Raw genomic sequence first — 17,142 nt, 5'->3', positions numbered from 1 at the left:
TGGCCTAGTTTTTGACCCTAGAAATTCCATTTTCGGAACAGACCGAGATATCATCAAGCCAAACATTCTAAGAAGTTATCATAGTAATTGGACTTAAAATGTGGCTTCTATAGTGTACACAAGGTTTTTCTTTTGTTTGATTGGGTGACCTAGTTTTTTACCCTAGATGACAAAGTTTAGAACTCGACCGAGAAATTGTCAATAGAAACATTATAACATGTTTCCATAACAATTGGACTTAAAATGTGACCTCTAGCTTAGATCGAGTTTGATACTCGGCCGAGATATCGTCCAGACAAACATTCTTACAAGTTCCCATGACAACTGAACTTAAAATGTGGCTTTTAGTGTGTTCACAAGGTTTTCCTCTGATTTGACCGGATAACCTAGTTTTTGACCTCAGATGATCCAGTTTCAAACTCGTCCAAGAAATCATCAAGGCAAACGATATGACTGAGTGTCATGACAACCGGACTTAAAATGTGACCTCTAGAGTGTTCATGACGTTTTTCTTTTATTAGACCTGGTGACCTAGCTTTTAACCCCAGATGACACAGTTTCGGACTCGACCGAGATATCATCAAGACAAACATTCCCATGACAATTGAATTTAAAAAGTGGCTTCTAGCATGTTCACAATGTTTTCCTTTGATTTGACCAGGTGACCTAGTTTTTGACGCCAGATGTCCCAGATTCAAACTTTGCCTAGAGATCACCAAGACAAATATTCTGACCAAGTTTCATAACATACCATACACCGTGCAATAGACAATGTGGCCTCTAGTGTGTTCACAAGGTGAAATGTTGACGACAGACCACAGACGACGGACAAATGTTGATGACAATAGCTCAACATTTTGTATTTCCGTATCTTTCATACTATTGCGTAGCATAAAGGTGTTCAGATTGTGGCTATTGCAGTAGTAAAAGTAGTTCAATACTTTTAATAAATCAATGCAAATAAATGCAACAAAATTGTTTAAATTATTGTTCTGGTAAGTCAAAAGCTATTCATGGCTAATGCTTGAACTCATATAACAGTCTGAATTTAATGGAGCTTGTACCTTGTATCTAGCAGCAAAATGTAGAGCTGAGGAGGCAGTAAACAGTTTTCTGAGCTTCTCGGCCTAGAGTCGCCTACCCAACTTTCAAAACCTCACACAAAAGTCTGTAACCACACACCTGAAATAAAGATATTGCAACATTAACATCACTGTATGTCTATCGTTACAAACCATCTGCAATACATCTCTAATATCTAGTTTTCTGTTTACAAGACCTGAATTTTGTCCTCTCCCGGTCGCGGAAACTGATGACGAAAAAAGCTAAATTTGCCAATTTTTCAATCGCTGCAGAAAATTCCCTGAAAATGATAGCCCCAATTGCAACACTGTTCCATACTCCAGTAACACTGTAAAATCTGAAAATAAGCTGAAATATATGGGCCATCCGTACCGTTTTTTCACTATTCCACTTTTCCTGAGGCCCCTGCTAAAATGACAACCCCACTTTAAGCTAGCTCAGAGGAAGCATGTAAACGCTCCTGCAAGTCATTACGTCATACTATCAAGATCAAGGCTACTCAACTGATTTTCTTTAAATAAGTGAAACTCAATTCTAGCCGCTGAAACTTCAATTCTAGCAATTATTATTATTTAGAAGTTCAAATATGCACTTCATTCCGTAAATTGCCTCTTATTTGACAGCTGAAAACTGTTTACTGCCTCCTGACTCTCCCACAGTCTAAAAATAAATTTGTTTTGTAAAGAAGTACACGTGTGCAGGTACGAGACTAGACGGTATTTATCCAGAATTGGCGCGTCGGTAAACAAAAGAGTGCGGGAAATTGGTTATTTTTTGACACGCCATTTATCTCTGATTAATCCATAAATATGCCTGTCGCAAAGTCTATGCGTTATGCTCACAGTGACGGCTTCACTGACGTCTGCTATGAAGAATCGGGAAGGTAAATAATAAATATGTGAAAGCGAAAAATAATTTGGTGATATTTTTTTCGTCCTCAAATATAATCGTAACCAGCTTGCACAATTAATGTAGACCTAATGTTAACAATTGTAATAGGATTTTTAGCTCGTTTAATTTTTAAAAAAATCTACGAGGTGTTGTCGTCACTTGATCGTATACACTGGTATAGGTCCACTTTTCTTGAACGCTGTATTGATCAGGTCGGCATGACGTCACATCCGGAGCAATCGATTATGCAAATTACCTTGGAGGTGAAAGCAGGACCTCGCAATTCGTAGCGAATTAACTAGCGGTGTGTGTTGTAATGTCTTTATTTTTAAATAAAACACACCAAGAGTCATCTTTTTATTATCTGCAGTCCTTACGCTATGGTACAATCTATATATTTTTCACACAAAAAAAAAAAAAATGTACGGTTTTTGTGATAATTGATTTTGTGGCATTTTAAAACGGTCTGGAAAAAAGTGACAGATTATGTATTGTCAGCTCTTCGGCGCTACGGATCAGTTATAATTAACACAAGTTCCCAAGCTTATTCAACATTTTTTCAGTTTGCATATATACATATTAAAATAAACTAAATATCTGAGAACATAACATTTTTTATTCAACTTAATTATTTGCTTCAAATCGTAAATAATGTATAAAATCGTAGCAGTTGTTTGTTTCATCTTTCAAGTGTCTTGAAAAAGATTTTTTGTTTGTTTTCTCAAGAAAGAACAGATCAAATAAATAAGTAAATTAATTTTCAGATTTTTTTTTATGTCTTTTTTAAAATAAGCTGATTTTCTAAATGTTTTAATGCTCTGAAATAATTATACTGTTGCCATTCTCTGAAATGTACTTTAAAGTAATTATGCGATATATTTTATTGAGTTTATATAAAATGCTATAATTAAGTATGAAAGTCACTTAAATAAAGTTGAAAACTTATACTTTATTCTATATATAATCTTATTGCAGTCATTTTTTGTTGTTGTTTTTTCTTTATTTTTTATTGATTTATTTATTTTTTGAAGAAATGTCCTTCCAGCCAAAAATTGGTTTAGTAAATTGATTTTAAAATTTCCAATGAACTATATACTCGGGCATGTGTATTGATTAAGGTATTTTTTATGTAGTAGCTCCGTTAATCCCTTTGTTAATTGGCACGCAAATAACAATAATGTGCATCTTCCAAATATCATAAGACCCTGAAGGCATACATCAAACGGATAAGACAGGAAATTACCATAAGGCCCCGAAGGGATATATCAGTGCGATAAAACAAACAGGAAATCAATCTATTAATTAGTGATAGTCATAAGGAACTGGTCAAAACTGATTTTCATTAATATACCACATACTGATTGGTTTCCATAGTGATATATGACTTATGACTGAAATGAATGCTTTAATTTTGTGGTATGTGGAAGCAGTCAATTGTGACAGTCTAACATTTAAGAAAAAATATGAATATTGAAAACTACAAGATATGACTAAAATTATTCTAGAGAAAGCGTGCAAATTATCGTTCACAGTTTTAAATAATTGACAATTTAATACAAAACAGAGATCAGTAATTTTCAGTATTTTCGTAAACGGAACTCATCAGTCTATTGATATACGTTCTGGCTTTTCGTAGAAAAGAAACTAGCATGCAATTATTATATATATCATTTTTATCTCCACGTGTAACACAGTAGCTCTAAATGTCATATTACATTTAAAACAATTGTATAATATATAAAAAAAACCTTTGAGTTATAAATGCAGTTAAAGAACTTTTATTGTGATCCTGATACGCATCGAGGGAGGAAAAATATTTACGCATAATGTACTATTAAGCTTTAAATTATGACACCTCTCATTAAATCTCATACGAATCAGAATTTAGGTAAGAGGTGTTGATTAAATTAAATTTGGCGTGACTGAAACACTTTTGACAACACAGTATAAGCAATCTGGCTTTCAGAACTATTTTAATGGCAGGCTACAAAATACATGTAGAACGAGAAAAGTGAAACGAATGGAGAAACCTAATTAATGAGCTAGATTTTCTGTTTTATTTATTTTTAAAAGACCTCCGATTTTTTAAATTAAAATTTTCATCCAGTCCGGCACAAATATGAGACCTTGCAGCTTACATGGATCAATGATGAATATCACATTTGAAACCCAAAAAAGAGAGATTTCTTCCTCGGGAGTGATTTCTGGAACATCATACTACATTATAAATTCACTGACTTATTAATATTGCCCAAAATTTTACTTTAAGCAAAGAAAAACAACCAGCACTAGTGAAACATTAAACGCTTTTCAATTACAATTTAGCGTTTGATGTCACCTCCGCTTGTTGCTACGCAACGAGATACGCTGAAGTGCCCGGATATCCGACCTGATCAATTGATTGCACACTTGTTTACCATCATTAGGGGGACTATGTAGGCCAAGAACCATAACTCTGATATGCATTTTGTTAGAATTATGCTAATTTATGGCCCTTTTTGTACTTAAAAAATATGAGTTTCTTGGTTAAAATTTTTGTTTGTATCCACCTTTTCTCAAAAACTACAAGAGCTAAAGGATGTCCATAGTTTCAAGATCAGACTTTACCAACACTGGCAGGGAGACATGCTGTACCAGTTTTGAGACCAGCATAGATCATGTTGTCATGGGACGACTGTTTGTAATTAAGTACTCTTTATCTGTTACCCAAATTTATTTTGAGAACTTGCAGTAATAAGGTCATAAATAAAGTCTGCAAGTAGAGGGGCTTAAAAAGGACCTAGTCTTTACTACAGAGCCCAAGATCATCTTACAGGTATAGCATTGAAATTTTGCACACTTGTTTATCATCGTCAGGGTACTATGTAGGCCAAGACCAATAACTGATCAATATGCATTTTGTCAGAATTATGGCCCTTTTTGTACTTAGAAAATCTGAAATATAACTCTTTTTCTTACATATAGTCCAGCAAGACAAAGCCCATGAGAACTATATCCAACATGTACTAGGTTTGGATGACACAGACTGTGAAAAGGGTCATAACTACATATTCCAATAAGAAGCTATATTATGAGTCTACTTAAGGCGTCTAAACAGGATGCACAGGGTATCCCCCCTTTAAATGATAACACAACAGGAGCAACTTTAGACCAAAGTACAGATAAAGCCACTCTACTTAATAAAAAGTTCCAATCGGTATTTACTAAAGTGTCTCCCTTTTCATTCCCTCAAACCTCAGAGAGTAAATACCCAAATATGACTGATATAACGATAAGTGACAATGGTGTCAAAAAGCTCCTGTGTAATTTAAACCCCCACAAGGCTGCAGGTCCTGATAATATCAAACCACTTGTCTTAAATAAACTGCATCCTGAATTAGCGCCACTGATACAACTCCTTTTCCAAAAATCCCTTGACACTGGAACTTTACCGAAGGACTGGACGACGGCGAACGTGACTCCACTGTACAAGAAAGGACTGAAAAGTGACCCTGCCAACTACAGACCTATCTCACTAACATGCAGTCTATGTAAATCACTTGAACACATCACAGCATCAAATCTCTCAATCCACTTTAACAAGAATGACATCTTGTATGATCTGCAACATGGATTCAGAGAAAAAAGGTCATGTGAAACACAATTAATACAACTAATTGATGACCTAGCACAAAATTTAAGTCGAAGTAAACAAACAGATCTCATTTTACTTGATTTCAGTAAAGCATTTGACAAGGTCAGTCACCTAAAGTTACTTTATAAACTACAAGAGTGCAGCGTTAACAAACAGGTTATCACATGGATAAGGTCCTTCCTGATTGGCAGAATGCAGTCAGTACTTGTGGACGGAATGAAATCCGATGAAGTACCTGTCACATCAGGTGTCCCTCAAGGCTCAGTCCTTGGCCCACTCTTTTTCCTATTATACATAAATGATCTACCTCAGTCCTTACAATCACAAGTCAGGTTATTTGCAGATGACACCGCAGTTTACCTCACAATCTCTAAAGAACAAGACTGCGTCACACTACAGCAGGACCTCCAGAAACTAGAAACTTGGGAGCATGTCTGAGAGATGGAGTTCAATCCCAGCAAATGTCAGGTCATGAACATAACAAAAAACAGAAAGAAATTTACACATAACTACATTTTACACGGTCAAATCCTGGAAGTGATTTCCAGTGCAAAGTATCTAGGGGTAGATATAGCAAATGATCTCTCCTGGAACACACATGTAGATAGAATCACAAACAATGCAAACCAATCACTGGGTTTCCTACGCAGAAACCTCCCGTTCAAAAACCAAAATATTAAAGAAACCTCCTACAAGACTCTAGTTAGGCCACAACTAGAGTATGCCTCTACGGTATGGTCACCACACACACAAAGAAACATACATTAAATAGAAATGATGCAAAGAAGAGCTGCCAGGTGGGTAAAGGGTCAATATTCATATTATGATAGTGTAACAAACATGTTAAATGATCTCAGTTGGCAGGCACTCGAGGACAGACGGACAATTGCTAGACTTTTCATGTTTTACAAAATCTTTCATGGTTACGTAGCTATTCCAGTCCCTCCGTATCTAGTACAGCCATTGAGATGAACACGTCATATGCATGACCACTCCCTTAGGCAGATCCATACAAACATTAAAGTTCTCTTTCACACACCGTTACCCTATGGAATCAACTGCCACCCCTGATCGTTAATCAGCCTGATCCTGAACATTTCAGACATGCTGTTAACGCATCCCACTACTATTAAGTGACTACACCCTGTTTTTATCCTGATTTTACTCTTGTAAATACAGTTTTATCTTGCACTATCTTCCTTTTGACATCTTACTGTCATTCTTTTAACTTTTATTCTGGCACAGACGCGCACCTGCAAGTTATACCCGAAAGGGGCGTCAAGCAGTATACATACATACATACAAGACAAGATACAAGAAACTTTATATTAATATCAGAAGTGCAGAACTACCTTAAGACAAGAACTTCAAGTCATAGAAACGAGCATGTCCACCTTCCAATCGCTGTTATGAAGAATGCATTCATGATTCCTTTTATTAAGACAAAATGTTTCATTTTTAAAGCACATAAAATCTGAAGTAAGTAAATAAATACTGCACCCCCAGAAAATATTTATTAACGCTGCACAATTAGTTGACTGTGATATTCCTTTATAAATATGACACACATGGAGCATTGGTTTACACCAGGCATTGCCCCATCACAAGAAAGTAAAAATGTCTGTAAAGTTTTCTAGGATAAGGCTAATGCTCAGATTAGAATATTCTGGTAGCAGGACATTAAGATAACAGCACCTGGCTTTTTCAGCTATTTGGGAAAATGACCCACGTCCAAAATTTTTTGGAAAAATTAACTTTATCATACAAGTAGTAGATGCTCGCAGCTTGTTGAAAGTGCAGTTAAAAAAGGGAAAGTGATTTGTGTTTTTGAGGAGAAGAAACCTAAAAAAATATTGTCTTTCAGATATATATTAACATGTGGATCTGATGGTGATGTGAGGATATGGGATGGTATAGAAGATGATGATGCTATATCTCACAGGTGTGGTGACAAGTCATTCGCTATCGCAATCAAGGTTTGTTCTTACTTTTTAGTGATGGTTTAGAAAACTTTGTCCAAAGTGTAAGGTCTAATAGAAAGTAGCTATACAGACATGGGGCTTTGTCTGTGGTTACTTCCTGAATAGAAATAAGGTTGGTAGGTATTTAACGTGACTTAATGCAGTGTGTTTTTCTTCTTCTTTTTCAGGCCAGTTAGGCCATTTAGGGGCCAATATTCGTCCCAAATCATAATCACTTTTTTAACAATTCCCAATTTAGATGTGATACAACACATTTTTCCCAAATTGTAAAGGCCACAGTTCCATTCCTAAATCACTGGGAAAAATCACTGAAGTGAGTGTATATTCTGTTGGCAAGCATAAAGCCGATTTAAAAAAAAGGGTAAATTATGTTTAGGCCAAAAAAAAAAATAGTTTTGTTCAACACTGCCACTTGATCTTTGATCAATCAGTGAGGTATGACTTATCGGCCATCCTGGTGTTTGTTCAGTGTTGTTATGAGCTAAAAGTGCAGACACACCTCCATGCATAAAGTTGATCTATAAATCTTACTTGACTCATCTTACGAACAGAGTGCAGTGTATGGAATGCATAACCTTGTGAATGCGCATAGCCTTGTGAATGCGCACCTTTGACTAAGACACGTTACATGCATCCATATTCTCAATGTTTCAACACCCCATATATAGGAGACCTGAACATGGCTGACATTTCAGCAGGTTCGAAATCCGCATACACTACACTATTAAGTGGCTATCAATATTGAGAACCTTTGTCTGAATTACTTGTTTCATTTTCTTCCTGTAATAGCCACAGACGACCGCCGAACAGAAGGTATTTTGCAACCTTTTTCTAAATAATCCCTTAAAGGGAGGTAATTCATCTGAAGTACAGAATTTTAAAAATTCCACGCGAGATATTTGAAGATTTCATCTGTTATCTAATTTACATATTTGTTTACAAGCGATATCACAGAAACGATTTCAAAGTCTTATTTTGTAGCAAAAAAAACTTTATAAACAATAACGTGGATCTATGATTAATCATGCCAGAAAATGGCCGTCTTTTTGACAGACCATGACAGGTGAACATTTATTGCCAAGAATTTTGAAATCATGTCATAGATTTATTTTAGAAAATGCCTATGAAAAACTGCCAATAACAAGCATATATCATCGGTAAAAATAACTTTTATCATAAATATAGAAGTTAAAAATTGTTATTTAAAAAAACCGCTAGCTTTTTGTTTTTTTCGTTTGCCACATATTTTCGCAACCCCAATTTTCGGAAAATTTCTGTCTTTTTGATATTGAAATATTTACCTATGTAAATATATTTGAGATCATTATTTTATAAAACATTGGGAAACACTCGAACCATTTAAACTGTATATAATTATAATGGGGGCCCCGATCACTGGCGCCAGACCAGAAAGAAAATGCCTCTGTACATGTTTTACCCTACCCCTAGGTATTCTATAAGAACCATGGTCATGAAGGGGAAAATATACTAACCCGTTTCAATCATACATTTCTTAACTTAGTTCCGTGAATGGGTACCTAGTATAATTGAACAAGCGATAATTTATCTTCCATCGTGCACCAGTCACATTGTCTCAATATTCCATATTGCTGAGATTATCAACATATTTTATGCTTTCCTCAACGTTACAGAAAAAACTTACGTGACCTTCCCTAATGAACATCTGATCTAGAGGTCAAGGCAGTGTGCACATGTTTGGCGAAATGTAAACAAATAAAAACAGAATTTAAAAAAAATCACAATGTTACACTAAAACTCGAAATGATGAATGAAATTCATCTTGTAATACATTGTATATGATCTTTAATTTGAAATTGTACATTGATCTGTTCTGTTTATTTTATTCATTTTGCACATTTATACTGCATTTTCACATTTTAGTGAACATGTGTAGTAAAATGACGATTAACATACATTTTCACAACAGCCAGTCAGAATGGTTTTGTAATCTAGAACGGAACTTCACCAGGGAAATTCAAGGAAGTTTTTTATGTAACGTTGAAAAAACTATAAACTACGCGTTGTTTTTCTAAGATAAGATGTATTGAAGAAATGTGACCAGTACACGGAGGACGGACGTTTTGGTCATGGACGTTTTGGCCCGGACGTTTTGGCCTAGGATGTTTTGGCCAAGAAAATTTTTGAGGTATGATGTTTTGGCCAAAAAAAAATTATTTCCATAATATGCAAACTATGATCTGGATATTTCTGGATATTATTATGTTATCAATGTTATAGTATAATTGATCATTTTTTTTTAAGGAAAATAAAATTAATTTTCATATTTACTATTTTTGTGTGTTCTAAATGGCAAATATTTTCACACATACACACACACATATATACAACATATATATATGTATATATATATAAAAAGATAATAAAATATAAATACAAAATACCATGAGTTGGTTTTATTATCAGTTTAATTTGTTCACTTATACTATAACATTCTGTAGAATAATCTCCTGACCATATTTTGCATGATATGGAAACACAATTTATTTTGGCCAAAATGTCCTACCCCCAAAAAATGCCTGGCCAAAATTCCTAGGCTGAAAGATCCTAGGCCAAAACGTCCTACTTTCCCAGTACACAATGGAAGATAAATTACTACTTGTTTGATATCCATAGTACACATTTACCGAACTGCGTGTTTTAGGTATGAAATGCGCGATTGAAACGGGTTAGTATATTTTCCCCTTCGTGACCATGGTTCTTATATAATACCTAGGGGTAAGGTATAACATGTATAGAAGCATTTTCTTTCTGTTCTGGTGCCAGTGGCCCCGATAATGGTATTACATCTCGTATTGAAATGTAAAAATTGACTGTCCAAATCGCAGAACTGACACGTGTCAAATGGTATAAAATGAAACTTGTCAAACGGAATACACGATAGAAAGTGTCTTATTATTATAGCAGTCGGATAAACATCGTTAATATTGTGTAAAACGTGCAACATGTCGGTAAAATTAAATTTTCAAGCCAAGTAAATGACATACTACCATTCTTCTAGATAACCGGTACCATCTTGCGCGTAATGTCGTCTGCCTTAAATTATTTTTGCATTGTTTACTTTGAGTGTTTTTAGGCTGAAAAGCATCGTACTTACATAGATAACTGATCAAAATACAGCCCTGGTTGGACATAAATCAAGTTAAGTTCCAAGTTTTATGTAAATTGCAAAGTATTCTGTCGAGTTCATTTCTCGTGTAAAAAATTACATGCATCAGCTTTCGTGTTTGCAACCATTTGGTGCAAATTATATTTTGTAAGCTTGAAATAAAATTATTGCAATCATAAACCGTCAATCCACTGTGTATTTGACACCTTTAAAGTAGTGACATGTGTCAGAAAATTAAAAGAAGCAAACCCACTTAAGCGTGACGTAATTATCAAGTAAATTGTAGTGATGCAGATGGTATAATAGCACAGCGGTTTTGTTTGATCTTAAAGTCAAAACAATGCGCTATCATGGTCATGCATTAATCAATCTAAGCTGGAAAAAAAAACACTTTACGGTTGGCAGTTAAAATTTATGGTTGGTCGGGCCACCAGAATCACAGCTATTTTTTTTTTTAGAACAGTAGAGCTTTTGGACTCGCCCATGCGTCGGCGTCGGCGTCCCGATTTGGTTAAGGTTTTGTATGTAAGCTGGTATCTCAGTAACCACTTGTGGGAATGGATTGAAACTTCACACACTTATTCACTGTGATCATACATGTGATCTCCCGCGCGGGAGGGTCAAAATCCCGATCTTTTAACCTTGCCTCCCGTCTCCCGACCAAAACCATATTTCTCCCGCTTTTCAAAAAAAAAAAAAAAAAAAAAAAAAAAAAAAAAAAAAATCAGTATGATGACTGGGTTGATAATTACCAAGGAGTGCACAATAAATCAAAGTGTCACCGACTGTTGTGTATTATACATGTTTGACACACATGTAGCTGGAGGAAAGAGTTGTTTTTCACAGGTGAATTATTAATTGTTTGTTTTGACAAGGGATTAGACAAGCAGGGTATTTCCCACCTGTCTCACGGAGCCGAATATCTGCCCATTCTCAATGCCAATTAAGCTCCATTTTTTACCAATTTGAAGCAAAAAACTCCCAGTCATAAGAAAATAATTCCAAACTGAAATGAATTTTGATTATTCAAAGAAAAATTTTGCTCGGTAATAAAATCACATAAGTAATTGTTGGAAAAACCAACCCATTACTATTTTTAGAACAGGAGTGTTATTTCCCCTTATGGAGTTACGCCATTTTCTTCCAATGTTTACCAAATTAATTTTGCAACTAAATCGGACATATTTCATTGAAAACTGGATGACAACACACACTCATTTATTTGATAATATCAATCTATATTATTTTGGTAAGGGTAAATACATGTTGATGCATTTCTGTTTTCTATTTTTCATGTCAAAATCATCTGTATTTTTATACGAAAGTGGGTGGGGTAAAGAATTTACATAATTTATGAGTTGTGTTCAGACCAATTTAGAGCTTCGTTTTTTTTTAAGTCCTCGAGTAGAATAATGTTAATGCATGTTCACCTTCATTTCAGACCTAAATTGAGACTTTGTTTCTACAAATTTAATCTGTTAAGAAAGTTAGAACAAGAGGGAGCTTCTGTAAGATAGCATGCTCGACTTTTTTCAGTGATTGACTCTGAATTAAAGCTTTGCCAGTAAAAGGGGCAATTAAAGCTTTGCCAGTAAAAGGGGCATAATAGTCAATAGCTTTGAATGTAACAGAGATATTAGACATTATATAAAACTTTAACAAAAAACAATGAAGTTAAAAAGTGGCATAACTCTGTCAAAATTCAAATCAAGAGTTATGAGGGTTGTTTCTTCCGGTGTAGACTTATATACATTATTTTGTGGCTGAAAATGTTGGATTTTGCCTCTAAGTTATGTGTCCGCGCGCTTAATTTATGTCGATGAAAAACCTCCAGTTTTGAGACCCCAACTCCAGCTGAAAAATGGCAAACCTCCAGTTTTGGGATTCTAAACTTATCACATGTATGCTGTGATAAACTGACCTACATTGCACAGGTTCCATTATACTGTATTTTGCTCTTTTTTTTTTAAATTATGCCCCTTTTTCGACTTAGAAATTCTTGGTTAAGGTTTTGTATGTAAACTGGTATCTCAGTAACCACTTGTGGGAATGGATTGAAACTTCACACACTTATTCACTGTGATAAACTGACCTACATTGCACAGGTTCCATAACTCTATTTTGCTTTTTTACAGAATTATGTCCCCTTTTCGACTTAGAAATTCTTGGTTAAGGTTTTGTATGTAAGCTGGTATCTCAGTAACGACTTGAGAATGGATTGAAACTTCACACACTTATTCACTGTGATAAACTGACCTACATTGCACAGGTTCCGTAACTCTTTTTGCTTTTTTACGAAATTATGCCCCCTTTTCGACTAAGAAATTCTTGATTAAGGTTTTGTATGTAAGCTGGTATCTCAGTACACACTAATGGGAATGGATTGAAACTTCACACACTTGTTCACTGTCATGATCTGACATGCACTGTGTAGGTCCCATAACTCTACTTTGCAATTTTTTTTCAAAATTATGCCCCTTTTTCGACTTAGCAGTTTTTGGTTAAGTTTTTGTATGTAAGCTTGTATTTCATTATCCACTTATGGAAAAGGATTGAACTTCACGCACTTGTTCACTTTATGAGCTGGTAAGCACTGTGAAGGTTCCATAACCCTTTTTTTTCATTTTTACAAAATTATGCCCCTTTTTCGACTTTTGTATTCATTCAATTGACAAGGCTGTTGAATAGTCAAGCGTTGCTGTCCTCTGACAGCTCTTGTTTAGGCCTTAAGATTGGTTTTTAGCACGACCATTTAAAGAATAGTCTGAGCTAAGATAAGATAAGATAATATTTATTTAACGTCGGTTATAGATAAAAGTTACAACATAAGCTTGAAGCTTGTATCTGGCATAAACATATTATCCTAGCTGTTCTACTTGCCATGGTGTCGGTGTCACATCTTGGTTAAAATTTTCTGGCAAGTACCTATAGCTATCATTTAAGGGCATATATGCTATACAGTGCAACCTCTGTAGAACAACACCCTTTGGGAGATACAAATACTGACTGTTATGTAGAGGTTGTTGTTCTGGAGAGGTAAATTTGATAGTATATTTCAGCTTAGGGAAATTTTGATGATGTTGTTATAGAGAAGTTTTTGCTTAAGAGAGTGCCGCTCTGGAGAGGTTGTATTATAGCTTTGAAACTTATTTTTTCTTTCTTTTTCTAGGTCAATTACCAACCTCACTGGGTCAAGTCCCATAACTCTGAAATGTATTTTGGCCAAATTATGCCCCCTTTTGGACTAAGAAAGTCCTTGTTATTAAAGTTTTGCATGCAAGTTACTATCTCCAAAACTAGTGCAGATATTGAATTCAAACTTCACATGTGTCTTTAGGGTTATAAAACTAGGTTATAGCATCAAGTCCCATAACTCTGACATGCATTTTGTCTAAATTATGCCCCCTTTTGGACTTGGAAAATCCTGGTAAAAGTTCTGCATGCAAGTTACTATCTCAAAAACTAATGCAAAAACTTCACGTTTCTTCTGGTTCATAAAACTAGGTGATAGCATCCCCAGTCCCATAATTCTTGACATGTTTTTTGCAGAATTATGTTCCCTTTTGAACTTAACAACTTCTGGTTAAAATTTTGCGTGCAAGCTACTATCTCCAAAACTAATGCAGATACTGGATTGAAACTGTATAGATGTTTGAACATTCAGGGTAATATTCCTGTTTCTGGGAAGCAATTTGAATAGTCCAGCATTGGCTGTCTTACGGACAGCTCTTGTTGGATCAGAATTTGAATTCTATAATTAATTGGTTTTGATTTTTATACGCCCAAAGGGACGTTTTATGTTATACCCCTGGTGTCTGTCTGTCCGTCCATCCATTAGCAATTTTGTGTCCACTCTGTAACAGTTGAACTGCTGGAAGGATTTTAAAGAAACTTGGCAAAAATGTTCACCACACTGAGACAACATGCAGAGCACCTGTTTCGGATGACTCGCTTCAAGGTCAAGGTCAGCTGAATTTGTACAACCAGAAAATACTTAGCAAATAATTGTTTAGGAAAACATGATTCATGCATATATGATATCAGACTTCCTGAAAGTCCTTGGTCCAATGGACATGACTGGAAAATATTGATGCAGTCCGCCGTTGCTTAATCTGGATGCCGACTGACCAGATTTATCGTACCGCGAGAACCGCAACATCTCGATATACCTGCATTTCCCGTCATCGATAGTTTAACCATCTGGGAAACCCTATTTGCATTTTAGGCATTGTTACTTTCCATAATGAGCCAGTTGTCAGTGTCTTAAAAAATCGACTCATTTGCAGTATCGGCAATAACATTTCAGGGGAACCGCTACTTTGCCGCAACAGATACAAACACAATTCAAGCATATACATTTCCTGACGGTACACCAGATGGGATTCTTACACGATTTACTGCACCAGCCAATCATATTGTATTGAATAAAAGTGGTTCCACCCTGGTAGCAGGTGCAAGGTAAAACTTAAAGTTTTTGCTGTAAATGCCAGTTACTGTGTATGTTTGTGCTAGCATTTTTCAACAGTCAATAATATAATTACAAATGAAAGTTTTTAATTTCTTCTTGGACTTCAAGAGTTTAATCTTCCCAGTATTAGGTTGGGTTGTAGGATCATAAATATATCTATACATGATACTAACTTAAAAACCAGTAAAGTACAGTCCTGTTTACATTCTTTTGTTGAAAAAAGCAACGCCCAATTAAAACTGCATTTATAAAAATAATAAAAGTTGCAGTTGTCGAAATGTTGTCTGTCTGTCTGTCCGTACGACCATCTGTCTCAAAAGTGCCATATATATTTTTTAAAAGCAGAAAGAATTAGTGTCTGAAAAGGTAGGAAGTTTTGGCTTTCTTTATATGAGATGTCTTCTGTATTGAATAAAGTTAAATATTTTATTTCAGTGATTTTGCCATAAAGATAGTTGAAGTTAGCAACTGCAGTTACAAAACTTGTCAGGGACATGAAGCACCCATTCTTAGTGTTGCATTAGATCCAAAGGAAGAATTCTTGGTACGTTGATCAGTATCTGTTTAGAGAAATAAAAAGAAAGACAGGGATTTTCATCCTTACTGGTATATAAGAGAGGCCAATATTAGGCCACTTCCCAATCCAGAAATATACTATTTTTTCCCAACTGTGCAGAGGTATTTCCCAAAATCATACCAACAGATGGTTAACAGTGCACAGAACAAAGTGTGACACCAGTCTAATCCGTTATGTTCCATGGCCTGGATTTTAGTCTGTGTTTCAGGGGTGATAAATTTAATTTGTCTTTCTGTGTTTACTTCTGGTTGATTATTTTTCCCAAAATGAACAATTGTCACACATAAATTTCCCAATTTGAAAGGCCAAGGCCTCTTCCCAATTTCCTGATGAAAAGCCCTGAAAGACATATAGCACTCCAACATTGAGAGCATATGATGTTTATTTGAAATAAAATTGCACAATGTTTTCTACACCGAAATGTTAGTTTGGGTTTGTAGATACTCAAAATGGGGTTAAAGATGGCCTCAAAGATAATGATATAACAGAAATGATTTCATATTGTCCAACACTTCATATTCAATTCTGCAGTGTTTTAAATACCGCCACTTCAGTTAGAACAATTTCTTTTAAAGCATTCTGAGGTGAGAAGACTTTAACTGGCATGATTTAAAACTGATAATGGAATCAACTGTGGTCTTAATTTTTTTATTTACAAAAATATGTCCAGTTTCTGGGAATGACATTCGTGAAGTTTAATATTTTGTCGTAATTTGTGTCAATTCTTGTCATTTAGGCCTCCTCGAGTTGTGATGGAACAGTACGAATATGGAAGATGTCGGATCGCTCTCAGATACAGAGTTTTACTCTGATACCTAAATGCAGTGATGCCAGGTAATATCAAGCTTGCTTAGTTATACTGTACATTTTTGTTTTGTGGATTAAAGACCACAGATTCACTTGGAATGTAATTTCAGTTGGTCAAAGGGTGTGGATCAGTAGTACAGTACCGAGTCTTGACATGACAAGTTTACTGTAAAGGAAAAAAGAGGAAACTGTGCTGCTCAGAATTTGGGTTAGGGTGAAGGGAGTGATGCTGGTATTTTCCACATTCATTTTACCATGAGGTTTTACATTTACTCTGTAATACCTTTTGGTTTTACATTTACACTGTAATACCATGAGGTTTAACATTTACACTGTAATACCATGAGGTTTTACATTTACGCTGTAATACCATGAGGTTTTACATTTACGCTGTAATACCATGAGGTTTTACATTTATTCTGTTGTACTGTGTTTACAATTACACTGTAATATTGTGAGGGTTTTACTTTTACTCTATGACACCTTGAGATTTTTTAAATTTCGTGTGGTTTTACATTTATTCTTGAACAGCAGGATGGTGTTTCCGGTGAT

At 35.2% G+C, this 17,142-nt stretch overlaps 1 protein-coding gene across 4 annotated transcripts in view; it reads left to right on the top strand.

Moving 5' to 3' along the window:
• Window positions 1-1,820: 1,820 nt before the first annotated feature.
• The window catches only part of LOC123532651 (WD repeat and HMG-box DNA-binding protein 1-like), a 98,050-nt gene continuing 82,728 nt past the window's right edge, over window positions 1,821-17,142 (top strand). For all 4 annotated transcript variants that reach the window (XM_053552193.1, XM_053552180.1, XM_053552199.1 and 1 more), the window contains exons 1-5: window positions 1,821-1,966; window positions 7,473-7,584; window positions 15,045-15,196; window positions 15,642-15,750; window positions 16,520-16,617. In XM_053552193.1, coding sequence (XP_053408168.1) covers window positions 1,893-1,966; window positions 7,473-7,584; window positions 15,045-15,196; window positions 15,642-15,750; window positions 16,520-16,617 — 545 coding nt within the window. In that variant the 5' untranslated portion in view covers window positions 1,821-1,892. The remainder of the gene's footprint in view (window positions 1,967-7,472; window positions 7,585-15,044; window positions 15,197-15,641; window positions 15,751-16,519; window positions 16,618-17,142) is intronic.

Source organism: Mercenaria mercenaria, chromosome 1 (assembly GCF_021730395.1).
Source record: "Mercenaria mercenaria strain notata chromosome 1, MADL_Memer_1, whole genome shotgun sequence".
Classification (NCBI taxonomy): Eukaryota; Metazoa; Mollusca; class Bivalvia; order Venerida; family Veneridae; genus Mercenaria; species Mercenaria mercenaria.
Note: the sequence above shows the minus strand (reverse complement) of the source record. Positions and strands in the feature narration are given on the sequence as shown.